We start from the raw sequence: 25294 nt of genomic DNA, 5'->3' as shown, positions 1-25294 counted from the left end.
CTGTTTTGTAGACACTGGCATCGTGTTGGGACATACACGGCTTCTCCTATCTGTGCTGTGAATAAAAAAAAAAGTAAAATAATTAAATGCTTTTCTGAAGATAATATCAATGTAGTTACATTGGATTGAGCATAATGACTGTAGTTACTTCAATGTTATTATTGATTACAACCCTAATCATTCTATTTGTAGTCTGAAATGGTTTTAAAACATTTTTGACCTACCAGCTTAAATTTCTACTTTAAGCTTCAATGGTTTTGTTATACACGTGAACTGTGACTAACACTCATTTCACTTGTTACACTATACATGTTAAGTGATTTGATATGAATACAAAAAGTAAAACATTTTATTCTACCAAATGCAGTTGTTTAATCTTACCTTTAAAAAGATGAGTGCAAGCTGTTAATGCCAATACAAGGTTCAACGTCTGAAGTGTGAAGTCCATGATAATTTCAGAAAGCTGAAATGAATATCTTTTCCACAACAAGTTAACCTTTTTATTCTGCACTCAGCCTGTCCCACTGGGTCACATGGCTTCCCGGTATTCCCCTCCTCTAAGAGTGGGATTTCCAGTTTTTTTCCTTGGATGGTTGTCAAGCTTTCTTTTGGGGAAAAAACAGGAGTGGATAAACCATCTGGACATTTTGCAAGTCTGTTTTTTATCGACTCAAGACTGTTAATGGAAGAAGTTACGTTTCACTTTCTACTTATTGCTACTTAATGAGGAACACGCTGAGTGAACATGTAAGGTACCCCGGAGTTTGCAAACTTGCTGCCAGCTCTGCCACCACAGTACATACTACGGCTGACATATCATATACCATTTACTAAACTGAACAATACAGCACACACGCAACATATCAAGTTACGCACAGAATCACTCAGATCATGTTAACAATTCTGCTAAATTCAGCTGTATACATTACCTGTATCTATCTATTTTGGATTGCATAATGTAATCGAATTCTATTCAGAAGACCTCATTGAAGAGATTTTTGATGAATGGGTACAGTGGCGCTCACTTCTCAAAGGGCTTACCTCTGTCATCACAAGCTCCGCTTACACTGCTGCAAATGCTGACCATAATGAACATGCATACGTTGTGAACGGAATTTCCAAATGTCTTTATTGCACTATGCATTTACCTGGCACTGTCAGTCTCAAACTACAGTGGTGAAAGGTCTTTTTCACATTTAAAAAGGATAAAAAGTGCTTTGTGCTACAGTGGTTCAAGAAAGAGTATACAGTCTTACTCTGTTACAGGGTTGGCTGTTTAAAATCAAGTTAATTTAAATCACTGATTTAAATCAACTTGATTTTTTTTTTTAAATCATTGATTTAAATCATTTTTTCATTTACTGCCTATTTTATATAGTTGCTTTATATAGAAGATGCCACAATGATAAGTCATTTGCTTTATTTGTGTATTCACTTAAGATTGAGTAATTTAGTTTGGTATTTAACTATTAACAAACCACCATTTCCAACATCCTTAAATTTACTGTTTGGAGGTACTGTAGAGCTACAACTACAGTACTACAAAAAAATCAATTTTTGTTAGCTGTTTTTACCCACAGTGTTTTGTTTGTATTTTTGTATTTATAATTAGTTTTATGTACACTTGTGTGTATGTCCTTATGCATTGCTGGTGCAGCCACCTGCATCTACAACTCAGACTTCTATATTGTAAATAAAACCTGCATGCCTGTGTGTCAAAGATAACTTCTGTCTCGATCGCCTGTCTTTTACAGCGCTTCCCCAAACCCCTTATTACAAGGGGAAAAAATGGCTTTTCTTCACTTTTTAGTTCCGAATTCCAAAGTTGTTTCAGTTTGTAGGATTTGGGAATATTCCCAAAAAAGCCAGATGTTTTCCTAAGTGGAATTTCCAGACTACTGGATCAAATGACTGCAGGATATGATTTACCGTGAATTTTAAACACATTTTTTTGGGTGCACTCAGATTGATATTTCCCGTACTTATGACAAGCTCGGATTGTACTCATACTACTGTAGCTTTGTTAAAAAAAAATAAAACAGTGATCATCTAATTTTCTATCTTGTTCTGAATGGGAATCATTTGGGACACATTATACAGTAGCTAAGGATTGTTTCATAGAACCTCTGCAAACATGTTGTCCTCCAGCTTGGGATAAGGGCGTCTGCTAAGAAATCAATAATAATAATGAAATCCATCCAAAATACATCTCACACATACTTATCTCTATCTCAGACTTGCATTCCTATATCAGAAGAACCGCTCATCCAATTGTCATGAAACATGGTATTAACTTTATTTAGCTGAAGTTTTTGGGTATTCTGAGGATATAGCAATATATCCCCGGTCCGTACATCCTTCTATCAGAATGTCACACTTACATTTTTCTATATACAGTATCTGTAGAATTGCTTAGAAAACTTTAATTGAACATGCCATTGCTTATTCTTATTCTGTGCTATTCTGTGCATACTGTAGATGTATGTCATTATTACCTTTCATTTTGAATTTAAAGCGCTGGTGGAGGATGTATGTTAAAGAATTGACTGATTATTAGTAAGGAATAACAGGTTATTACAATACAATTTTACTGACAAAGTAATAGTAGAAAAATCATATACAGTGTATGATATAAAGTAATTCTAAAGTTTATTATAATGTCTTATCTACATAACACAATATGAACCCTGTATTACTGTAGCCTGTTATTAAGTGTAGTATCCTGTATTTTTAGAATATTTAGTTATCATGGTAAATAATGATAGTAGAGACAACAATGAATAATGATAGAGAATACACATAATGATATATTTAATAATATGAAACAATTATGAAAATGTACAACTGGTTTCACAGAGCCCAATTGTCGTGAAATGTCTTGAATACCAATTTCTAGACGATGAAATGCTGTGAAATAAGCCATTTTTACTGTAACAAAAATACAGCCCTAGTAGGAATAGTAAGATTAGTAGCACTTTTAAAGAAGCTTTACTTATTAGAGATCCTAACTAAATTGACTAAGTGTTTGAATTTTGAAAGAAAGTAAAAAAAAAAAAGAAAGATGAATGTTATCACTGACCCATGGTTGAATTCCCTTTCCCTTCAACAGCATGCCTTCTTGTGCATGACTTATATGACTAGAGCATCTGGATACATTCCAGAATCTGTCTTGTGATTTCCTATAAACCACACAACCTTTTGGGATGTCTGATTCCTTGCCTTCACAGATATCCCAGCCTTTTCAGACTGATTCATATCTTTGAGTCATTGGATTCACACTCCTAAAGGTACATGAGCCACTGTTGCAAACTATCACCATTGTAGTGCCACACTGACCAAATTAATTTAACTGTTAATAGCTGAACGTTTTAAAACAAATGCTTGTGTGTAGCAGTTCAGTCCTCGTTCATTCCTTTGCTCTGTTTTTTAGTTGACTCTTTAAGAAGAAAGGAAGATGGATGACTACCAGCAAGCTCCATTTGTGAAAATCAGTGAAGATAAAGCCATTTCAAAGTGGGTATTGGTCTTTGTTTTGTTGATACTGTGGCAGGAACAGCACTCATATGTAGAGTAACATAACAGATCTTTGACATTTAGAGCCTAGAGTAGACCTATGTTGAACTCTTCAAATTACTTAGCATAATAGCGACACCTGGTGGTAGAGGCGAATACTGGGACAGCCCAGTTGTTGCTGCCTGTCAGTGTGCACCCATTGGGGGAGTTTCCATGTGTGGTTATTTACACGTGAAGTGGCGATGCGTGTGCACGTTTGGGAGAACAACTCGAGAGGATCAGGTTTGTGGCTGAATATAACAGCCACAGAGAGTCCACACCCGTTTTCACATGGAAACCCACATTTCATATGAACATGTCCACTGTTCCCAATCCAGACAGCCTTGCGAACATATGTGGAAGGTGTCTGGCACAGATCTCTATAATCCTACGTCTCCGCCGGTTTTCAGCCATGGTGATCTGCAGTTGCTTGGTTGGACAGTTTCATTATATACCTCTGGGTTAATTATTTTATCTTTTCTTTAATTAATAAGTCATGTGATAAATTAGTTGAAATATTATTCACTGCTAACGATATACCACCCCACCAATGGACATCTGAAAAACAATTTGGACAAGAGCAGTAAAACACATTATTAAACAAACAGGTACGAGGCATTTACAAATCACAGCTGTATTACATGAGCTTAACACCATGGAGTTCCAGGTGAGATTCTCTCCTGTTCCTGTTCTCTGTGCATGGAAACCACATTTTCCTGAGCTGTCTGCGAAAACAGCATGAGAACTCTACGCATGGCTGATTTACATATCAACCTCCTCCTTTCCCCTTCATTTGCATGATGTCGGGTAAAAACTTTGAGTAAAATAAACTGAGCCAATGGAAACCCGAAATGTATAGGGTCATTTTTAATTTTGCACAAGCACAATGTCTCGAGTAAAATTAGAACACACATGGAAACTCCCCCCCCCCCCCCCCCCCCCCAATTTTTTATTTATCTGATCCAGTTATTTCCCCCTGGGGCAGCTACTCGGTATACATTCCCTAAAATTTAAACTTGTAATGAATGATTGTAGAGGAAAAACCTTGGTAGTTCTTTAACACATCTGGCAAACCTTGCAACTTGAATAGTGCATTGCATTTTTTGGGTATGGTTATAATCACCTCAATAGCAAAATAAGAATTTGAATCTCAGAAGTAAATCTAGTGTTTGAATGAGACAAAAAATAGTATAAATGATTACAGCAGTGGCTTATGCAAAAATGATCCCCAAAAGTTAGAGCCATTTCTGTAACACACAAACATAAATTTCAATGCACTTTCCAGTGATTGACTTGCCTGTGATATTTTTTTGCACTGTTCCTTATTGCATGCTGCTTCAATGCAATGCACTGTTAAAGATGTAAAGCATTGTGGTATTACTAGTGTTACCCCACTTGTTTTATGACCTGGATCCCTATTGATGATAAAAGAACAGAACAGAAGTGTTATTGTATAGATCCTGTATGTGAGACGATGAAGGGAAACCCAGGATGAGCTCATTCCAGCCCTTTTATTTATTTTTTATTATTCTAGGTCAGACCTTTTATCCCTGCTGAAAACATACAACTGTTACCATGAAGGTAAAAGTTTCCAGCTAAGGAACAGAGAGGTACAGTATGAAGTTTGATAGATGTTGTAGTTATTGTGATGTTTCTGTCTGTGATGCTAAATCCTGAAAAAATGCTAGTTTCAAGGTTTGTGCTGCATCCTGAAAGTATTCAGAACTACAATAGACTAAATGTGGTTATTTAGCATTTGAACCTTAATTCACAATGCTATATAGTAGTATTGCAGCAAGCAGTTTGAGTTTACAACCTCGTGTGACTTTCTGAAATGAGGAAATCAAATGAAAAGGGTCAGCTAGAATTCCAGGTTCACACTGAATTTGGCTGAAAGCGAATAAGTGACAGCTGAATGGAAGAATAGAAGAGCAATTAAATATATACTGTCTGGGCAAAGGGAAACACATATAAACAGATCCCAATGTTAAACTGTATACCGGTACCCCTCAACACACAAATAGGTGGTTTCCCAAACATATTCAATCAGGATTTTATAGCTCAGTGAAATTCCTATAATAACACTGCATGTAACACAATTTTAGCTTCAAAGGGAAGCTAAAATTGTGTTAAATAACTCTAGAGAACCTATGTGCGCATTGAGTTGTGTTGTAGGACATGCAGTTTGTTTTTTGGGGTCTTTGGTGGCAACAGCACCATCTATGTTTTTGAAGTTGAGCCAAGACCAGATTAATTGCTTCATATCTAGTTCATGTTACTGATGTGTTAAGTCTTTTGCCCAGCCCCTCTATATGTTTTCAATTATCTGGTGGGTTTTACTATATACTGTACAATTATATTATACATTGCTGTAATATTAAACACAAAACAAATATTAATGTTAATAATATTCAATCCAATTCCTTGGACTTTCCCAACTTTGTTTGCCAAATATTTGTCACAGAGGTCACTGCAGTTCATTGCAGTTCAAGGACAGTCCTGCTGGGTATTTCCATGATTGCAAAGGCAAGGAATGTCTTGGCTGCATTTTTTATATATTACTTTGAAAAGGACCTCTATAAGAAACGAAATAATTTGTTGATAGCCCAGATTTTTTTGGAAAGAAAGTGTTTGAGTACTTGCCAATTTCTTCTAGTAGATTTTTAACTACATGCAGTTATCCAAAGACCTAACTTTTGAAGCCATTTTTTTAAAACTTGTATAAGAAGTATTAGCTACAATTTTGGGGTCACTGTTGTACATTGTAGTACAGTAATAATATAAATATGAAAGGCAAAAACAAATTAAATTAATGCAACAGAAAAATGCAAAAAAGATGAATTACTGTGCATGTGCCCCGCAGTGGGTTCTATTACCACCCCATTGACAAAACTCAAGGGAACGCACTGAACCCAGGACACCATGGGTGGGAAGGCCAGTTAGAGAATCCTCTGCTTGGCCTATCCTGAGAGAGATAGTACCAAGGTCACATGTCTCCAAAAGACTCAAATAAGTGGACATTTCCAGAACACATCTACAGCTGTAGCCAAGCGTTTTGCATCATCCTATAGAATTAACACATTTTGCTTCATAAAGTCAAATGAAACCCACTGAATAATGTTACATTAACATATTGAATTACATACCGCTTTGTAGTTTTCCATGTACTTAACAAAAAACTGGCACAAATTGAAAAGTGTGACATTTCGGAATCGAACATGAAATGCTGTACTACTATAATGGTTTCTGGTAGACTTTTGCAATATCATTTTGTAGTTTCATTGATTACATGATGTTAAATAAAAGATCTAAATTCTGCTCATATAGTTTGTCTTTTTAAATGATGTATCGGTCCTAAAATTTGGGGTGATGCAAAACTTTTGGCCATACAGTAGGTGCTTTCAGAACTAGGCAGCACTAACATTACAAAGCAATTTGTATGGGGTAGCATGGATCTGCTCAGGAACAATGCTTTTTAAATTTACGCTCCATACTGTTCCCCAGTCAGTTCTGTCTGATTGTCTTGCTCTGTCCAATTTATTCCATATTGTCAATGAGATATCCATGTATTTTAGAAAGCAATCACATTATAGATTGTCTGTTCTATTTGGATTCATGGCAAAGCTCAACAAGATCTCAGAGGCCCCTCTTATTAGAAGTGTCTCTAAACACATGTATGTCACACATAACAATAGAATCTGGTTTCCTATGTAAAGCAGGCCTTTTGCTTCACAGCCAATGGAATCTGTTTGTACCAGTGCCATTCTCGCTCAATAATAATGGGTTGAAGGGCATTGTTTCATAAGAACATGAGAAAGTTTACAAACGAGAGGAGGCCATTCGGCCCATCTTGCTCGTTTTGGTTGTTAGTAGCTTACTGATCCCAGAATCTCAAGCAGCTTCTTGAATGATCCCAGGGTGTCATCCTCAACAACATTACTGGGGAGTTGGTTCCAGACCCTCAAATTCTCTGTGTAAAACAAAAAAAAAGTGCCTCCTATTTTCTGTTCTGAATGTCTCTTTATCTAATCTCCATTTGTGACCCATGGTCCTTGTTTCTTTTTTCAGGTCAAAAAAGTCCCGTGGGTCGACATTGTCAATACCTTTTAGAATTTTGAATGCTTCAATCAGATCGCTGCGTAGTATTCTTTGTTCAAGACTGAATAGATTTAATTATTTTAGCCTGTCTGCATATGACATGCCTTTTAAACCCGGAATAATTCTGGTCGCCAGGGGTGTGCGCAGGAATAACAATTTGACCGCTAATGGGGGGCACATTAAACAATATATTCTGTGTGTGCGTGTGTTGATGGTTATATAAATAAATAGCATTAAACTTGCCATTTCAATGAAACGCTGTGGAGCTTTTTAACACTGAAACATCTTTCTGCAGTTGCAACTGTAACAGGTACATCAGAAGCCCCAGGTCATGTTCTTTACAGACCTTCATGAGTTCTGGCAAAGACATTGTCCGATTCCTGAGTGTTAAAATAGGCTCAATGTGGTGTACAAATAAATCGTACTGCATTTCAGGAACTCTGCATTTAAATTCTTGAATCAGTTTCACAAGGGCTTTCCCTTCAGTATATTAACAGTTTTCAGTTTAGCATAAAATAGCATAATTTTAAAAGTGTGTTTTTTCCTCTAATTGTACTACTGCAGCTAGACTCGAACATTAAGGGGACACATGCGCCAGTCCAGGGGCTTAGCTAGGTTGGAATGGGCCCCGGTGCAGAATTTTTAAATTGACATTTCTGAGTCAACATAAACTCCTAGGTCTTTTTCATAGATTTCTTCTTCAATTTCAATATGTCCCATATGGTATTTGTAATGCACATTTTTATTGTCAGTGTGCCGTACCTTACACTTTCCTCTATTAAATGTCATTTGCCAAGTGTCTGTCCAGCTCTGAATGCTGTCTGGAACCTTTTTTATGATCTCTGCTGCTGCAACGGTGTTTGCCACTCCTATTTTTGTGTCGTCTGCAAATTTAACAAGTTTGCTTACCATATCAGAATCTAAGTAATTAATGTAGATTAGGAATAGCAGATGACCTAATACTGATCCCTGTGGAATGGTGTAGTATTCTCTTTGATTTATTAATTCCGTTGGTAATGTTTGTGTAATATCAGATAGTGTAGTCCCTGTTTCCTGCTATCCGTCTTCTTGTTGTTTTAAGTTTGTTTTCTGTACTTTTCCACAGCAGTTGCACAATACAGACACTGTAGTGGATCTAAAAGCACAGAAGCGGATCCACAGCTTTATTATGAACAACAGCACCGCACAGGGGTCTATTTAAATGATCTGCTGTATGAATCCTGCTGGTGTTTCCCAGCATCATTAAATACAAAAACAAATTGAGGGGCAAGAGGTCTGCAATAGAGCAGGTGTGCGAGTTTAAGGACGGTTCCTGTTTAGATCATGAAAATAGAGCCCACAGTCTCAAAAACAGACCTGCATCAGTTTCTTATTGCCTTTGACTCCCAATACAGTGCTTTGGTTGGACTCCAAATCCAGTGCATTGTTCTCGCCAGTGGATGGCAGCAGAGCTGTGTTAGAAATACATTTCATACAGGGGTTACTGCAGCCTCTACAAAGGATCTGTATTACTGTTTTAGGAGCATACATCAACAACAAAGGATTTGTATTACTATTTTATATTCTATTATATATTTATATTTTATAAACTGCAACTAGCTCACTAACATGTTAACAAATGTGATTGTTTATTTTTATAATCAATTAAAAAGGACTGTTGCCTAAACAAAATGTAAACCCATTCCATGAATATGATAATTAAAAGGTGTGGTTATTTAAAGTATTCTTTGAGGATATCCCATCCATCGATCCAATCTGTCATGTTTACATATATAGAGAGAAATTCTTTTTCAATTGTGATGAAATTTGTTTGAGCAACAAGCTTAGGGGTATATGGAGGCATGTACTTTACCATACAGTGAGGGATGGAACTAAAACTCCCATTGCATACAAAGATTTACAGAGAGCTTGATTAGCTAATCACAGGTGTATGTGTGCTTTTTTTTCTTCTAGATAATATGTGCATTTAATTGTATTTGAAACTATTAGTAATGCATTATGGACTTTCTTGCAGATGCTCTGTTGTTGAAGTGCCATTTCCTGTAGTCCGAGCTCTTTGCCACACCTAAGCATGGGAGTGTTTCCAAATGCCACTCCTTGAAGTATTTTTGAAGCCAGAATAAACATTGTTAACAAGGTGCTTTTTGTCTCTGTGCCCCCTGCAACAGGGTAAGGATGTTCTTGCAAAGTGAACGGAACTTCCTCCTTTCCTGTTTGTTTATTTAAGACACAGCTGTGGAGATGTCTGAAGTGAACTTGAACGGCCGTAAAATAGGGAGAGGAAGTGTATTATAAGCCAAAATGTTGTTCTACACCAATGTGCAACTTTGACTTTAGAGAAGCCATCAAATATGACAGTTTTAGAATTGCATCTAAGGATTGCAGAAATCAAAAGATGGGTGTGTCACTCAGTTACCTCTTGTCTGTGGCATCTGGTATCTAGCAGACTGAACATCAGAACAAATCCTGGGACTTATTCAGTATTTTATTTAAACAAGGAAACAACCAACTACTAGTCCTGGTGCTGTATATCAACATTTTACTGAGTTTAGAAGGAATAGCTGATGGAATGCAAAGGTGGCATTATAACAGGGTGGTATAATGGAAGTGCATTATGATGGAAGTGCATTATGATGAGAGTTTTGACAGTTTAAAAATGCATGGATTTGAATTATAAATAAAAGCAATAGTATTACGCACACCATATATGCCATTTTAATATGAGTTAATACATTTGAAAGTGCTTCAAACAAAACCTTTTTGTTCGTGTGTTGATGAACAAAGTCTTCTTTGTGTTTCTTGTGATCATATGGTCTTGCAGAGTTAGATAAGGAAAAAACACTGAACAATAAAAATACACTGTTCTCATAATAACAGCCTAAATAGTAAATAGTAGTGAATGGTGCTACCTAGGGGATAACAAAAGGTTATGGTATTGTAACCTGCAAGGAATCGTACACATCACAACACCATACTCTTCTGGTCATGAATTACAAGGATGTGAAACACAAAGTCTATTGGTATGTGGAAGGTACCTTGCAGTGGGGATGATCTATGGAATGGAATTGAGTTTGTAATTTTAGATTGCCTCCCCTAGCCACTGCCTTGAGCCAGTGTAAGTTTACCCAAATAATAAATGGTATTGACAAAAATGTAATTATAATATTTTATTAACAAATACAAAATCATTGGTTGTATAAATAAAATATACTCCGACAATAAAAGATACATCACAATATTGTAATATAGTACCGGTCAATAATGCAAACACATTTGCATAGCAAATCTTATTACATAAATAATTGAGTGTTCAAGCTCTCTGAGTGCACTTTCGAGTCTGTCAGGGTTGTCCTCTAGCTTTTGAAACGTTTAATACCACAAAAGCATTTTGGTATGTTGTTCAGAGGAGACACATAGCAGCAGGAATATTTTCTTTGAGAAGATTAATTGTTTTGTGATTGTGCAAACAGCCAATCCAGTGGGTCCCTTGTGCTTAGAAACACTTGGCTTTTACATTCCATGTGATTTCCGATTGTAAATGTAACATCGTCCAAGCACGCTGGCATGAGAGCGTTGTTACCCCGGGTGCTGCTTCTTGGTAGAGTTGCTGAGCTGGAATGTTGCGTTAGAGGCTTGCTGTTGGTTTTTGTTTTCGGTGGGCTTTGCATTGTGAAGGGATTGCTGCACAGCGGGTACCCTGATGAAGACGTGGGCTGCGCCAGCTGACAAATGGACATGATATATTCATCCAGTGACTGTGATGAGTATGAAGGGGTTAGGCATCCTCCTTGAGACTTCTCCTCGTACATTTCACTGATCGTAGGCAACTGGTCAACAGAGAGAAGTAGTCTAGATTTCATTCTGCAACAAGTGGATAGAAAATTAGTTTGTTAATGCACAAGGACATTTTTTTTTTTTCAATATAATAAATATACATGAAGCCATGGACAAACCAGTTTTTATATATTGTGTTAAACTGATTAGTGTTAACTAAGGACCCACATTATTTTGTGGTTTACACTTTTATTGGACTATAGCAACGCATATTAAAGATTAATTATTTTGCAGCTGATTTTTATAATAGTAAACTAAACAATATTGTATTGATTCAGGCTATTGTAAAAAATAATGCTCTGAATTTAACAATGTTACGATTATCAAGCTTCTCAAAGCTGAACAATTTGGGTTAATAACCATTTGTGTACAAGAAATATAAAAAGTACAGAAGTCTTTAGATACAGAAGTAGAAAGCATTCAGTATTCTTTTTAAAAATGTGTTTAAAATGACTATTTTTAGGCTGTACAACACGACAGTACCATTGTAATGATCAGTAACAAGAAATAACCAGCTAAGAATATAAATAAGCTTACCTTATTTGAGTTACTGTGGTGCCCAAGTAATGTGGTCCTTTTATCAGCTTGTGTTTTGTAAATAGTGGCTGATACTGTCACTGTAGGTAGGTTGTACTTGTCTGGGACAGAAATATTTTCTCAGGACAACAGTGAATGGCAGAACCTTTTATACTGTTACCCCAGCTGCGAGTTTTAAATCAAGGATAACAGACAACAAAAATAGCTGTGCCTCTGACCTCAGAACAGAGGAGGAGTGTGTGTGTGTGTGTGCGTGCCAAGCAAAACCCGGTGTGGAAGCTGACCATGGGTTCAGCATTTCAACAGCTGTTTCTTTTGAATTTAATGTACTATAAAGTTATTTTTTCATTTATCTCCCGCTTATCAGTTTTGCAAATATTTGCTATAAAGACAGCATGTGCGTAATTGGATGCGTTTTATTTGCAGACATGAATGACAAAACATGAGTGAAAACCATTTTGAAGAATCCAACACCATTTTTTTTTTTTTTTATATATATATATATTCTTTGTTTAAAAAATAATTTGTTTGGGTGTGTCCATCTGAAAACTAATAAAAATGTTATATAACAGGAAGTTGATATTTTATGAGGATATATTTGCAATTTACAAAGAATTATGTTAAGAACCTACGCATTTGTACAGTGCCTGTCTACCACAGATAATAAATGAGTCATAAATCACAAAAAAAAAATGTTATCAATTTGTACTATAATGACAATAGATATAGCATTTTTCAAAAGCTGTCTCAGACAGTTAATGTAATTGAGTGCCTTATGGTATTTTTAGTAATTTGTACAACATCTTTGACTTAATCTAAAACTGTGCTGGTTGTATATTTACCTAGAGGATTTTTTTAGTTCAGCTGTGTCCTGTGAAAGGAAGAGACTTCCATTGTACTGATTCAGTTCTTGATTGGATTGGATGAAAATGTTCTGCTCTGCATACAGTCCTGTTCTTCAATGTCACAGATAGCCATGATACAGATCCAATGTAAAGTCTACAGCTTATTGTAAAGCAAGCTCTAAAGACACTTTATCACTTTAAACAATGAAATACTTTACTATTCCAGCTTATGTACCCCCTCAATACCAAGTAACACAAATACTTTTGTATGCCATTTAAGAACGTCCAATTTAGAAGAAATGAGTAAAATGTAGTTCATCTCCCAACAGACTAAACTGGGATGTAATATTATGTTTCATGAGGCATCCAGCTCAAGTTCATCTCAAGTTGAATTGGTTCAGGAAAGTCTGCCAAATCTCAGTCAAGTGTTTTTTTTTTTTTATTTGAATATAACTCAAGCTCAGGATTTGATTTGTGTTGATTATCAACACAACAACTTGAGCTGGCAATTTTCCATGATGAACTGACCTTGGGGATTACGAGTATAAATAAAGTATTCGTTTTCAGCTCAACTTTTTGGGGTATCTTGTGCAATAATAATGCAAAGTTCAGTTGTTATGATGGTGTTGGCAGTATATCGGAGCTCAAAATAGGGCCCATTTTGTAATTCTCTCTCTCTCTATCTCTCTATCTATCAAAAAATGGAAACACAAGTATATTGAAAGCAAGGGCTTCCACACAGGTGTGGCTCATGCGTTTAATTAAGCAAATAACATCCCAGCATGCTTAGGTTGCCTATGATTATGGCTAGCATGGCTGCAAGAGGAGACTTCAGTGACTTTGAAAGAGGGGTGATTGGAGCGCATTTGGCAGGAGCTTCAGTGACCAAGACAGCTCAACTTGCTGATGTTTCACGAGCAACGGTGTCTAAGGTGATGTCAGCATGGAACTCCGAGGGAAAGACATCATCAGCAAAGGGCAACAGTGGGTGGAAACGCATACTCCAGGATCGTGATATCCGTGCATTAATTCGAAGTGCAAGGCAAAACAGGCGAGCAACTGCAGATCAATTGACTGCAAATTTCAACCTGGGGCGTAAGCAGACAGTTTCATCAAAAACGGTCCGCCGAGAACTACACAGAGCGGGATACCATAGTGGCCCAATGCCCTATTAAGTGACTTTACATTGATGTTTCCAATTTTTGTCCACTACCTATCTATATATATATATATATATATATATATATATATATATATATATATATATATAATATACTGGTGCACAATGAAAAAGCAACAGTCTAAGTTTTACATCAATAGCTCATTGGGCACATGCATAATGTTATTTACATTTTAAATAGTGAGCAGATAGGTTTGTTGATTGTTTGCGTAGTATTCTTCCTTGGGATAACTAAATACTGCGCTCAAGTCATGTGATTTCATAAAAACGCCAGGTGCTCACTGTTTGTTATTTGTATGGAGTTAAAATTGCCAAAATTAGTTGATTAAGAATCTGTATAAATAGCCATTTGAAAAGACATGATTTTAATTCATACAAGAACAGTAAAAGATACAACCATGCCCCGCTTGAGTAATGAAGATTGCCTGGTTGCTATCGGCATTATTGAAGGCGGCCTGTCTGTGAGAAGTTGCCCGGAGAATGAGTTGTTCTGCTTCAACAATCAGCAGACTAGTCCAGAGAAACCAGGAAACCAGGTCTGTGAGTGACAGGCCACGTCCTGGGAAGCAGAGGGTCACCACACCGGCCCAGGACCGTCACATCTGACTGATCCATCTGCATAATCGTTTTCAGACTGCAGTGGCTACAGCACGAGAAATTCCAGGAAGAAATAACCTGACTTTAGCTTGCCTTCTGCATGACATTGATTTGCATGCTCGGAGGCCATTCAGGGGTAACATGTTGACACCTGCGAGATGAAATCGCTGGCTTCTGTGGGCCAGAGAACGTCTGAAGTGGCGGAAGAGAGAGTGGCGGAGTGTTTTATTCACCGATGAATGCCGTTTTGCCCTTGACAGACCTAATGGAAGACAATGTGTGTGGAGACGTCGTGGTGAGCTTTATGCTGACTGTTGAGTTGTTCAAGCCAACCGGTGGGGCTTTAGAAGTGTGATGATGTGGGGAGGAATCTCCTTTAACACAAGAACACCTTTGGTGCAGATTGAGGGCAACCTTACTGCTCAGCGATACATTGACAAAGTTCTTGTGGCAACAGTTACTCTGTTTCTGCAAGTCAATCTGAAAGTGTCGGTTTTCCAGCAGGACAATGCAAGACCACACGGTGCTAGGATTACAATTGCACGACTTCAAGAAAACAATGTCGAGGTCTTGCAGTGGCCAGCTTTTTCTGCTGACCTGAATCCAATACAACATCTGTGGGACCAAATCACCAGTGCCATCCACAGGAGACAACTGCAACCAGCCAACCTTCACCAGCTGGCTGCAGCTGCACAGGAAGAGTGGCGGAACATCCCACAGCAGTCTATCCAGGGGCTGACCAGGTCTATGCTTCAACGCTTGATGCCCAGGGTGGTCATACCCGATACTAACTTTGTAATGTTTTAATTTTGACAGTGTGTCACGTTTCATACTGAAAACTTATTATGATTCTATGATCTGAATAGTTGTTCATGTTTTCTGTGATTTTGTTTGATATCTATGTTTAAATTATTTGATTAAATCCATTAGACCTGAGTGTTGCGTTTCTTTTGTATGTCGATATGTATGTATGTGTGTGTGTAAAAATATATATATATATTGATATATAATTGATAAAAAAAAAAAAAACTTTAACACCGAGTCCAGAAACCTTAACAAGGCCTACGTGTCTTCTGGCACCACTTTGTAGTCTGTGACGTCACACGTCTCATCTTCATTTTCCCTCCTAGAAGTGACATTTATTAGCTTTTGGTTGATGTGAATTTCATTGAATGTACCCAGCCCAGGTTTCCAGACCACTCCTGTTCTAAAATGTGAACACGTGATCAGCATAACTGCTCTTGTGCACATAGACCTGTGCTGCAATTAGAATGGACTTCAGCCAGCAGGATTTCCTGGCTTTCATATTATTAGTTCTGAATTCATTTTTTGTACTGTTGCAGGAAGAAGGTGAATTAATCGTTGAAGGTTTGCTTAACATCTCCTGGGGTCTTCGAAGGCCAATCAGACTTCAGATGCATGATGACAATGAGCGAGTCCATTTCTCATGTACTGGGCCATGGAGGTTAGATCAGACTGGTTTAAACAGGTGGGTAGCAGGGTAAAGTATGCATCAAACATGCAGCTGTTTTTTTTATTTTTGATCTCAGAATTAAAAGAATATTCTTTCTGAAATGTATTGTCCCTGTTCTATGTTATTATTTTATCAAACCTTCAGACATTGATGCACAGGTCCTGACCACGCCACTGTGTAAACAAACAAAGCACAAATCTGTTTGTAATATTCCTATAGCTTTTAACTTACTGAATTCCGCCATCGATGAAGATATTTTAGCAGCTCTATTATTTTATTGAATCTGTCTAATAAAAAAAATCTATCAATAACCAAAGCTAGATGTTGCTTTTAATGTTTGCTTAATCTTTATCCACTCTGTAGTTTAATAATACACTTCAGCTGTTTCTCCACTGTTTTCTCTGCTTGTATTGCCGGCATTGCATCTATGTAGAGTATATATCAGCCATTATTTACAACAAGTAAGGTAACACGCAAGTGACACGCCAGATAAACAAGTGTCATTGATGTTTGCTGAAGCAAGGCTTGTCTGATTTGCAAGGGCAATTAAATGTAAGACACGAGTAATAAACAGCATAAGATTAGAAATGTTGTAAACTGTCAAGGTCAGTCCTTTCATGACACACAGGGTGTCATATTTCTTCATGGTATACAATAACTCTAGTATCACATGTTTTAAGCAGAATTCTTATATTTAACATGACCTGGAAAACAGCATGACAAACTACTGGCAAAACACTCCCTGATGTATCATATTTTAGACTTAGTTAGTGATAATCCCCATTGCCCCCTCCCATGATTTTAACCACACCACAGTTGATTGCCAGGGAGGTGATGACCAGTTAATCTGATATTCGCAATAATCAAATTTGTGTGTTTCAATTTGAACAGATTATGGTCTGTTCTTTAAATATATTCTGTTGCGTTTTGCATGCCCACAGCCAGATGGACTGGGATGATGGGTAAGTATATCTTCTTGTTTCTGCAGGTGGTAGATGGGTGAATTAATTAATACCCTGGGATTCCATGTATGTTGCAATTCTGCCTCCTAATCTCATTGAACACAAGCAGATGATTTAATATTGCAGTTATCCCAAATTGAGCATAACAAATATGAAGTTGATATTTGAAAGCATTGTTTATTCTAACAACATGGACATAGATTTCCAGAACATAACTTAGTAAGACCGCTTTGCAGAGATCCTTTCGATACCTATACCAGTTCAAAAATAGTTTTGACTCATTTTAATTTTGAAAAAAATTAACTTATTGGCACCTGAACTAAATGTTGTGGGTACAGGGTTAAAAAAAAATCTGATATACCTGCATATACAAAATGAAGTGAGATAAAAAAAAAAAAAAATGGACAGCAATAATCTGTACAATATATATTAAACAGAAGCGCAATTAATAAATAGCACTAATAAAATATTACCTTTATTCCATGAACTTTTTGTAATGAAAGAAGTTGTCAAAATGTACTTGGGCATGGTAAATGGTTTCATTGTGGCTGGTAAATTGCCAGTAAGTCCCAAAATAACACAAGATTATGAAGTACACAGCGCTTCACTTTGCCTTTGCTCTGGCCACCTGGAGTCCAAAACGATGATAGATTGTCATTTTACAAAGGAACTCCCTTAACAAAATATCCTGTGTAACATCTGTGTTCCATATGTGTTCCATGAAGCCTTTCAACTCAAGCTTAGTTAAGCATATAGTAACAGCAAGACCTTTACCACAGTACAGCATGTCAGTCAACCTGAATAGGAAACAGTATTTTTTTATGATTTAATAATAACATTCCAGAATAGAAGAGGGAACATTTCCAAAACAATTTTAAACATTTGGAACAAAACAACATTTTATAGAACCAAACACCATCTAATCCGTACAAAACAGCTTAAGAAATTGGTTGTTGTTCGAAAGACTTCCTTAACATCTGTCTTGTGTCGCTGACCTGTGTTTATGCATGTTATTGTGTGTCTCTTGTACAAGCTTACTTACAAAAGCATGTGTGATTATGGCTGGATTAATCAAGGTTTGTTTGTGAGGATACAGCTTCAACAAAACCCTCAGGCTGTTGATTCAGTACCTGCTGCTGTTTAATGGTGCGTCTGGGTCAGTCGCGTTTTGTTATTTAAACTAGAACTGATTTAATCAGCTATTTTTTTTTTCTTAAAGTAAGAAAAAACAGATGCATTTACTTTCTGTGGAGGAAGCAAATCAGTTCATTTTAACATTAGTATTAGTTATCATTATATTAGTCTGCCAGGCATCCATTAGCTGTATGTTTAAACTATTCAACAAATGATTTGACAAATGCAACCTTAATACTACATGCATGTCAAAAAGCTATATAATACGCACTGGAACTCCGTAGGAATCCGATAAATTAAGAACCTAAATATAATTCTAATCCAATACATTCTTTCTAACTGCATTTATTTATCTGTCTATAGTAAAAATGTGTTTGTAGCACATTTTGCTTTCTTGCAGTCCTGGTAGTCTACAGTGCTTGCTAGTCAATAAAAGCCAGTGCGAGACAAGTATAATCCTGTCAGTTGCACATCAGAATAAAAAATGAAGGTCATTTTATGCAGTCTAAATGGTGCTGTATCATTATTTGATAAGATTGTTAGCATTCAAGATATGGCCTTTTCACAGTATGCTGTGCCAGGATGTAAGAGGAACTGCTTATTCAATGTAAGTGAAAGCAATATCAAAGCCATAAAGATTAAAGGGAGGTCCAACATAAAAGCCAGATAAAGGGAATGCTTTGAAAGTTTGCAAAATCATCAAGGTTCCTAGAATATTGCTTTTTTTCCCACCTTTTTATTTTGTCAGAATATAGTTTACAGTGGTCTTGTGGAAAACAAATGATCAGAAATAGTTTAAAATTAAAGGTATGTTTATAATAATACTCTAGCGTTTAAAAGGTTGCCAATCGATTGCATGTTGTGAATTGAGATTACATTATTAAAAAAACACAAAATGTAATATGTTTATGGCAAGGACAATGGTTCAATATCTTAGTTGTCATTTCAATCAAATTACAGATATGATTTTCCCTGATTTTAATGTTCTTTTTGTTATTCAGAAATGAAAAGGCTGCACAGACTGTTCAAAAAGAGAATACACTGGAGTCCAATAATAATTCTGTTAACAATGAAATATTTTCACAGAATCTTACAAGTAAGTACTGTACATTAGAACGTGTTAGGATAGCTAAAGGGCACATAAATACATTTTTAAACTTTTACTAAATTGCATTCTGTGCCTCAAGATGCCTTCCTATGTACCTGCATGGACCTCTCAGAACTACATTTCCTTTCATCCTCCTGCTCACATATGTAACTGAGATGGATTTACTGGTGAGCAGGAGGATGATGGGAAATGTAGTTCTGAGAGGTCCATGCAGGTACACGGGAAGCCATATTGAGGCACACACCTTACGTAAACTGTTGTAGCAACACATGGGAACATGTAACACAATAAAAAGGTCCTTATGTGCCCTTTAATGCTGCTAATGAATATTATGGGGCAAATGGGAGCCTTATAACCTGTTCCACAGTATAAAGGGATGCCTTATAAAGGGGGAGCACCGTATATGTTGCTGCTTTTATCAACAGCTTGTGTAGAATTGGCTAACAAAAAAAAAAACTCAATTAGCCTAAAAATGAAAGCATATACACAACATATCCACACCAGCATATGGTGAAGTACTTATTTTTCACCTTAAGAGCGCAGTATGTAGTTCTATTTTTAACCTTCATGAAAACGTTTACTTTTCTGGTAGTAGATTTAGCTGTTTTTAAGAGTGTTTTAAAATGGGCGTTCTACAGTAACCTTAAATCACTTTATTTTCTCAGATTTAGACTCGGAAATGACCAACACAGAAGAGGAGACTCCTCAGCTAATGAGAACAAAGAGTGATGCAAGTTTCATGAATGTCCAGAGAAGATCCAAATACCGAACTTCTGGAGAAATGCAGAGGATTAAACGACATAGGTTTTCCATCAATGGTCATTTTTATAACCACAAGGTAAAAAGTAATGCCACTATAAAAGGAAGTAATGCTAATTATCTGGCCATTATGTATATTCTTACAGACAGGTATATAATGGAGGTGCCTATCCATCCACTTGTCTATGTCACAAATCGTACCTCTACCTTGGTAACTTCTCATCTAATGTAAAACAAAGCTGTTCCAACAACACACTATATTTGTGTTTTAAAGTTGTGTGTTTTTGCAAAACAACCATTCATTTGTGTCACAGATCTTGGTTGTTGGTCTTAATTTGTCAAATGATGAAGTAATTTGCCAATGTGTCTATATGTGGTGGCCATGCAGCGAGTAAATTCCCTTTGTTGTGACACAGGGGATGCATTATTTTTGTTCACAAAAACAGACATTTCAAGTTTTTAGTAACAGTATTTGTGTATGAATGTATTGTTCTATCAGGATGCAGCTTTTCATGTACACCGGTGCCCTGTCAGCACCACCAGTACAACTAGAATAAACACAGATACAGAACGATCACGTGACACGGCCATAAATAATATCTGAGGTTACAAAGTTCATTGAGTACACAAAGGTCTTAAAACACTTGTTTAAAAAAACAGAAAGGAAGCAGTGTTTCTTTATGGTGTTGAAAACAAGATTTCTAACAGAATAAAGCTGTAAGGCAAAGGGCACGCCTATTTGAAAGGCACACACCCCCTTTCAGCATAGTAAAATAGTGCTTACCAAGCTTTTAAAATCCCTTTTTCTTACCTTTTAATAGCACCAGCAATATTATTATATTATCATTGGTTACACTGTTCTTCTATTGGTGATCTTTGGTTTCTTTGCTTGTGTTTTGTACTTGAGTTTGACATTTGCAGATCTATGCAAGACAGAATCAGTTCAAACTCACTCTGATGGTCTAGGCTGCAATCAGATTACGTAACCTGCAGAAAAGGAACCAGCATGATGGAGCAGCAGTTTAGCTAGAGCTGTGTATTTAAAATATTAGCAAATCCTCAATTAGTGTAATAAAACCAGAGACTAGAACGATTGTCAGCACAATAAATGGGGAGTAGTAATTATGTTAATAAAGCTATTAATAATTGATAAGAAATTAGATTTTTAAAGCATCGGTTAGCACTCCTGATAACAAGAATGATAATTTGGTCGCTACCTTTTTAAGTAAAACTCCAGCTAAAGCATCAAGTCAAGACTCAACAGACAGCAAAGAAGACATGGTTCAGCAATAACACATGATTATGAGTTCTAAATCATACTAGATCTCTATAGAAGAAGATCGTCATGCCAACATATTGTATGAAATATCAATCAGATAAACTATTTGATTCCTGCTTGAACAAGAAAACAAGTCATATATTTGCCATTATTACAAACAATGTTTTAAATGACTTCATGATATGTCAGGTGATAAAATGTGTGAAATAGATTTGTGATTTTGAATGTTAAAACGTTGCAATTACGCAAAACACTGCCTGCCATTCTTCGTTATTGTTTTAATACTGTTATCCTTTTGAAAATGCAAAGTGCCTCTTAGTGACTGATTTTGTACTGACGGGTCACAGAAGGCACTACATATATTTTTAACACATGTGAAATATTTACCAGGTTACATGGTTCCATCTGTGGATCCATGTACTGCAGTGAGTAATCTCTCAGGATGAATCAAGAATAATCAAGCTCCATGTACATTGTGTATACAGTATCTATGCACACATTTCCCATTTTATTTGATTATCCTACAACAACCAAATGTACTCTTGTTTTACAGACTTCAGTGTTCACTCCTGCCTATGGATCTATGACAAATGTTAGAGTGAACAGTACTATGACCACGCCACAAGTACTGAATTTACTTCTTAACAAATTCCGGGTAGGTTTTTTTTATTTTGTTTGTTTCTTGTTAGATCTTTGACGTATGTATAGAATTATTTAATATTTTATTTTAACAATTGATTAGTTTTGAATTTTAGATAAATACAAAATACTAACATCAGTTTTGAAACAGTTATGACTAGTAAAAATAAACTTTTTGCTAATGAATTCTAAAAATATTAAAATAATTGCTACATATGCAAACTCTTAATGTTGTTGTGATGAAGTTAGCACATTTCTGAATTATATTTTTCTTTGAAATAGTTGACTGTCCTTACTATTACTGTCATTTCTCTGTATTTCAGCATTTAATATTATAAAAAGTGAAGAAACAATTGTGCTTACGTTTTACTTTTGAATGATATATTTTGGTACACAACTGTATTTAACAATTGCAGGTTGAAAATACATCTGATGAATTTGCACTGTATTTGGTTCATGAAACTGGAGGTAAGTTCTGTGCTTTATCCAACTCAAGATGCAAGACCAGTGCCAAATATGCTGTTTTAAAAAGTTCATGTTCATGTAAACCAGCACGTATCTTCATGCTTGTCATACTGGTTTTGTGGAAATGCCTTTTAATGTTAGGCACCATTCACACAGAAGTGCTAATGTTGTTACCACATGTTTGCAATAAAGAGTATAAGACAACAGAAAGGACAAATCCAGCGACCAGTGAGTCCAGTTTTGCTCTTCAGGTACAATATATTAAGCAAGATTACAGATGTTCAGTCTCATAAACCGTGTTTCTTATTGTATGCACCTAACTCCAATGCTCGGTGTGAACTGGAAGGTGATGAGTAGACGTTTGAAGAGTTATTTTTACACTTCAGGGGGATTAAGCAATGTGCTAAGTGAATAACTTGAGTCACAAAGTAATCATATCAGTGTAAAAAGCCAGTGCCAGATAACTTGACAGCTGTGTTGGTAATAACAGCTCTTTTAAGATAATCCTATGGGTTAACAAATAATATTAACTTAAAAAATTAACCTAATCCTACCACACCTGTAATTGCTCTGTAAATAATCATATTTCTGTTTTATTTTTTCTGTTTTGAATTTAAAGGGGAAATATATTCAGCATACAGGGGTGTATAAATGACTCCGTTGTACCTGTGAACATTAAAGACATTGTACAGTATATGGTTTTACCTATCAATACTATTAACACTAATAAAATACTTTTCAATGTTTCAGAACGGACTAAACTAAGAGACACAGAATATCCATTGATATCTAGAATACTTCATGGTCCTTGTGAGAAAATAGCAAAGATATTCCTAATGGAGACAGACCTGGGAGAAGAAGTCACCTATGATGTGAGTTTTACGATTGTTTAAAATGTTCAGTAGGAAAGGTGTGGTTTTTATTTATTTTTAAAAAAAATTTTAAGGGTTTAACTATATAAATCCCTTCAGTTGCATTTATCCTGCAAAAAGAAGTTCTCAGCTTTAGTGTCACAGTTTTAGTTTATGATGTTAGCACTGGCTTTAGCTCTATTTCTCAATTCATTCCTAGAGACGTTTCACTGTTATTATATCAAATATGTTTTGCAGCTGTATTGTAGTCCATAGGTGAGGCATGTACCTGCTGCAGTCAATGTGCTCAGCCATGTCCTTGAGATGCTACTGTGTTAAAAATGCTCATAAATTATGTGATTTACTTGTTTACAGATTAATTACAAAACAGTAGTTCTAACAGTGTTGCTTGTTTGTTGGACTTCTGCTTTAGGTTGCTCAGTATATAAAGTTTGAAATGCCTCTACTTGACAGTTTTGTTGAAAAATTAAAAGAAGAGGAGGAGAGAGAAATTACAAAACTAACAAGGAAGTAAGTTTTATCAAAGATATTTATTAAATTGAAAATAGGAATCCTTATTCTTGAAAAAATAAACTGTATTGTCTTACATTAGCGCATGTCGAAAGTTAAATGCATGACACTGACTTTGTTTTTGCAACAAAAATTACGAAAGTGTTTCACTGTCACATCATTTGCAGATTTTGTATGTAGAATGCTGTAATCCAATATTTGTGTACAATGCGTGCAATTAAGGAGCAAAACTGATTAACTGTATCCTGCTAGTGTAAAATGTCATGTTTGGTGGTGACACTTCCTTTATTGACTAATGTTAACAGTAGGTTCATTGCATTTATATATTATCAGGGGCTCAAAATTACCTGTTGCGAGATGTTACCAAACATCTGCACTAGACAAGAAGCCTGTTGATTGGCTCAGATTATGCTTGTAACATAGCAACTATTAAACAATTACATTCTAGTTAGCTCCCACTTTGAATGCTGGATTGGCCAGTTTATATGTCAAACTGTGAATAAATATAAATAAGGTGAGCTTTGGATGACTGCTACTGTTTTTATATCAAAGCCTATCAGGGAATACTTTGTTTTTACTCCTTCATTTTTTTGCTGAAACCTTTTTTCCCCACTTTGTTTGAAGGTACAGTGCACTGCGATCCATGATCCAGCAGCAGTTGGAGGACATCGCTGAGAATGACGATCATTTCTGAGCAGATCAAATTTAAACACAGTTAACACTGAATGCCACAAACTCCAAAAGTCCGGTTTAGTGTGTCTGTGCTTCACTTTCTGTAGTCTGATCCACGCAATAACAGACAAGTCTGGAGCCTCACTGGGTTATTACAGTTCTTCATTGTATTCACAGAAACATAAATTAAAAATGTAATTCAAACCATAATTACTGTCCTAATTGATATGCTAACACAAAATCTGACATGACAACACAGAGCCAGCTCGGTGCTAGATTTTTTTTTTTTTTTTTTTTTACACATCACATGAGCAGGTATAAGACAAGCTAAGTCATCCTTAAATGGAATACATCTCACAGCTTGATTGTAACAGTAGCTCTGGAGATCGGAGGTACAGACCAAACCAAAGTTTCAATGGGGAATGTGCCTTTCTTTGAAACAGCATTTAAAACTACTGTATGTAAAATTATAATTTTCCATTTTGAATGTAATCTTTTGTGTACAATTGAGTATGCTAAAATGCACTGCCACGGTAGAAAAGTGCTTCCACTTTAGGAAATACAGCTATCAAATATTTACAGAGAATTATGGTCTCATATTTTCTTAGAAGAGCCAAAGCGTGAATGAGCTTGCTTCCGGGAGTTGGTCTTCACACCTTGGTTCTGCTTCCCAGTAAACAATCACTGCTTTTTCTACGACTCGCTGAGTTCATCATGTAACTGAAGGGAAATGAACGAAAAATGTGCAAAGGCTGTAGTCGGGGTTTTGTTAATTAA

The 25294-nt window shown here is 36.2% G+C and overlaps 1 protein-coding gene and 1 long non-coding RNA gene across 5 annotated transcripts in view; one reads left to right on the top strand and one right to left on the bottom strand.

Annotated features, from left to right (window-relative positions):
- The window catches only part of LOC117418025 (ras association domain-containing protein 4-like), a 38848-nt gene extending 14032 nt beyond the window's left edge, over positions 1-24816 (top strand). For 2 of the 4 annotated variants that reach the window (XM_058985085.1, XM_034030542.3), the window contains exons 2-12: positions 3431-3513; positions 5087-5162; positions 15987-16132; positions 17059-17079; positions 19215-19309; positions 19987-20159; positions 21913-22014; positions 22415-22466; positions 23214-23335; positions 23748-23845; positions 24470-24816. In XM_058985085.1, coding sequence (XP_058841068.1) covers positions 3455-3513; positions 5087-5162; positions 15987-16132; positions 17059-17079; positions 19215-19309; positions 19987-20159; positions 21913-22014; positions 22415-22466; positions 23214-23335; positions 23748-23845; positions 24470-24539 — 1014 coding nt within the window. In that variant the 5' untranslated portion in view covers positions 3431-3454 and the 3' untranslated portion in view covers positions 24540-24816. Of the gene's footprint in view, positions 1-728; positions 748-3430; positions 3514-5086; positions 5163-15986; positions 16133-17058; positions 17080-19214; positions 19310-19986; positions 20160-21912; positions 22015-22414; positions 22467-23213; positions 23336-23747; positions 23846-24469 lie in introns of those variants that run through there. The other 2 variants (XM_034030543.3, XM_034030545.3) reach the window with 2 other exon arrangements.
- Positions 10805-12431, bottom strand: LOC117418027 (uncharacterized). The gene is made up of 2 exons (XR_004546776.3): positions 12022-12431; positions 10805-11511 (listed from the first exon to the last, which is right to left on the bottom strand). It is a non-coding gene; the product is annotated as an uncharacterized LOC117418027 (long non-coding RNA).
- Positions 24817-25294: the final 478 nt, after the last annotated feature.

The sequence above is a fragment of the Acipenser ruthenus genome, chromosome 13 (assembly GCF_902713425.1).
Source record: "Acipenser ruthenus chromosome 13, fAciRut3.2 maternal haplotype, whole genome shotgun sequence".
Classification (NCBI taxonomy): domain Eukaryota; kingdom Metazoa; phylum Chordata; class Actinopteri; order Acipenseriformes; family Acipenseridae; genus Acipenser; species Acipenser ruthenus.
The sequence above is the reverse complement of the archived record's forward strand: the minus strand, read 5'-3'. Positions and strand labels throughout refer to the sequence as shown.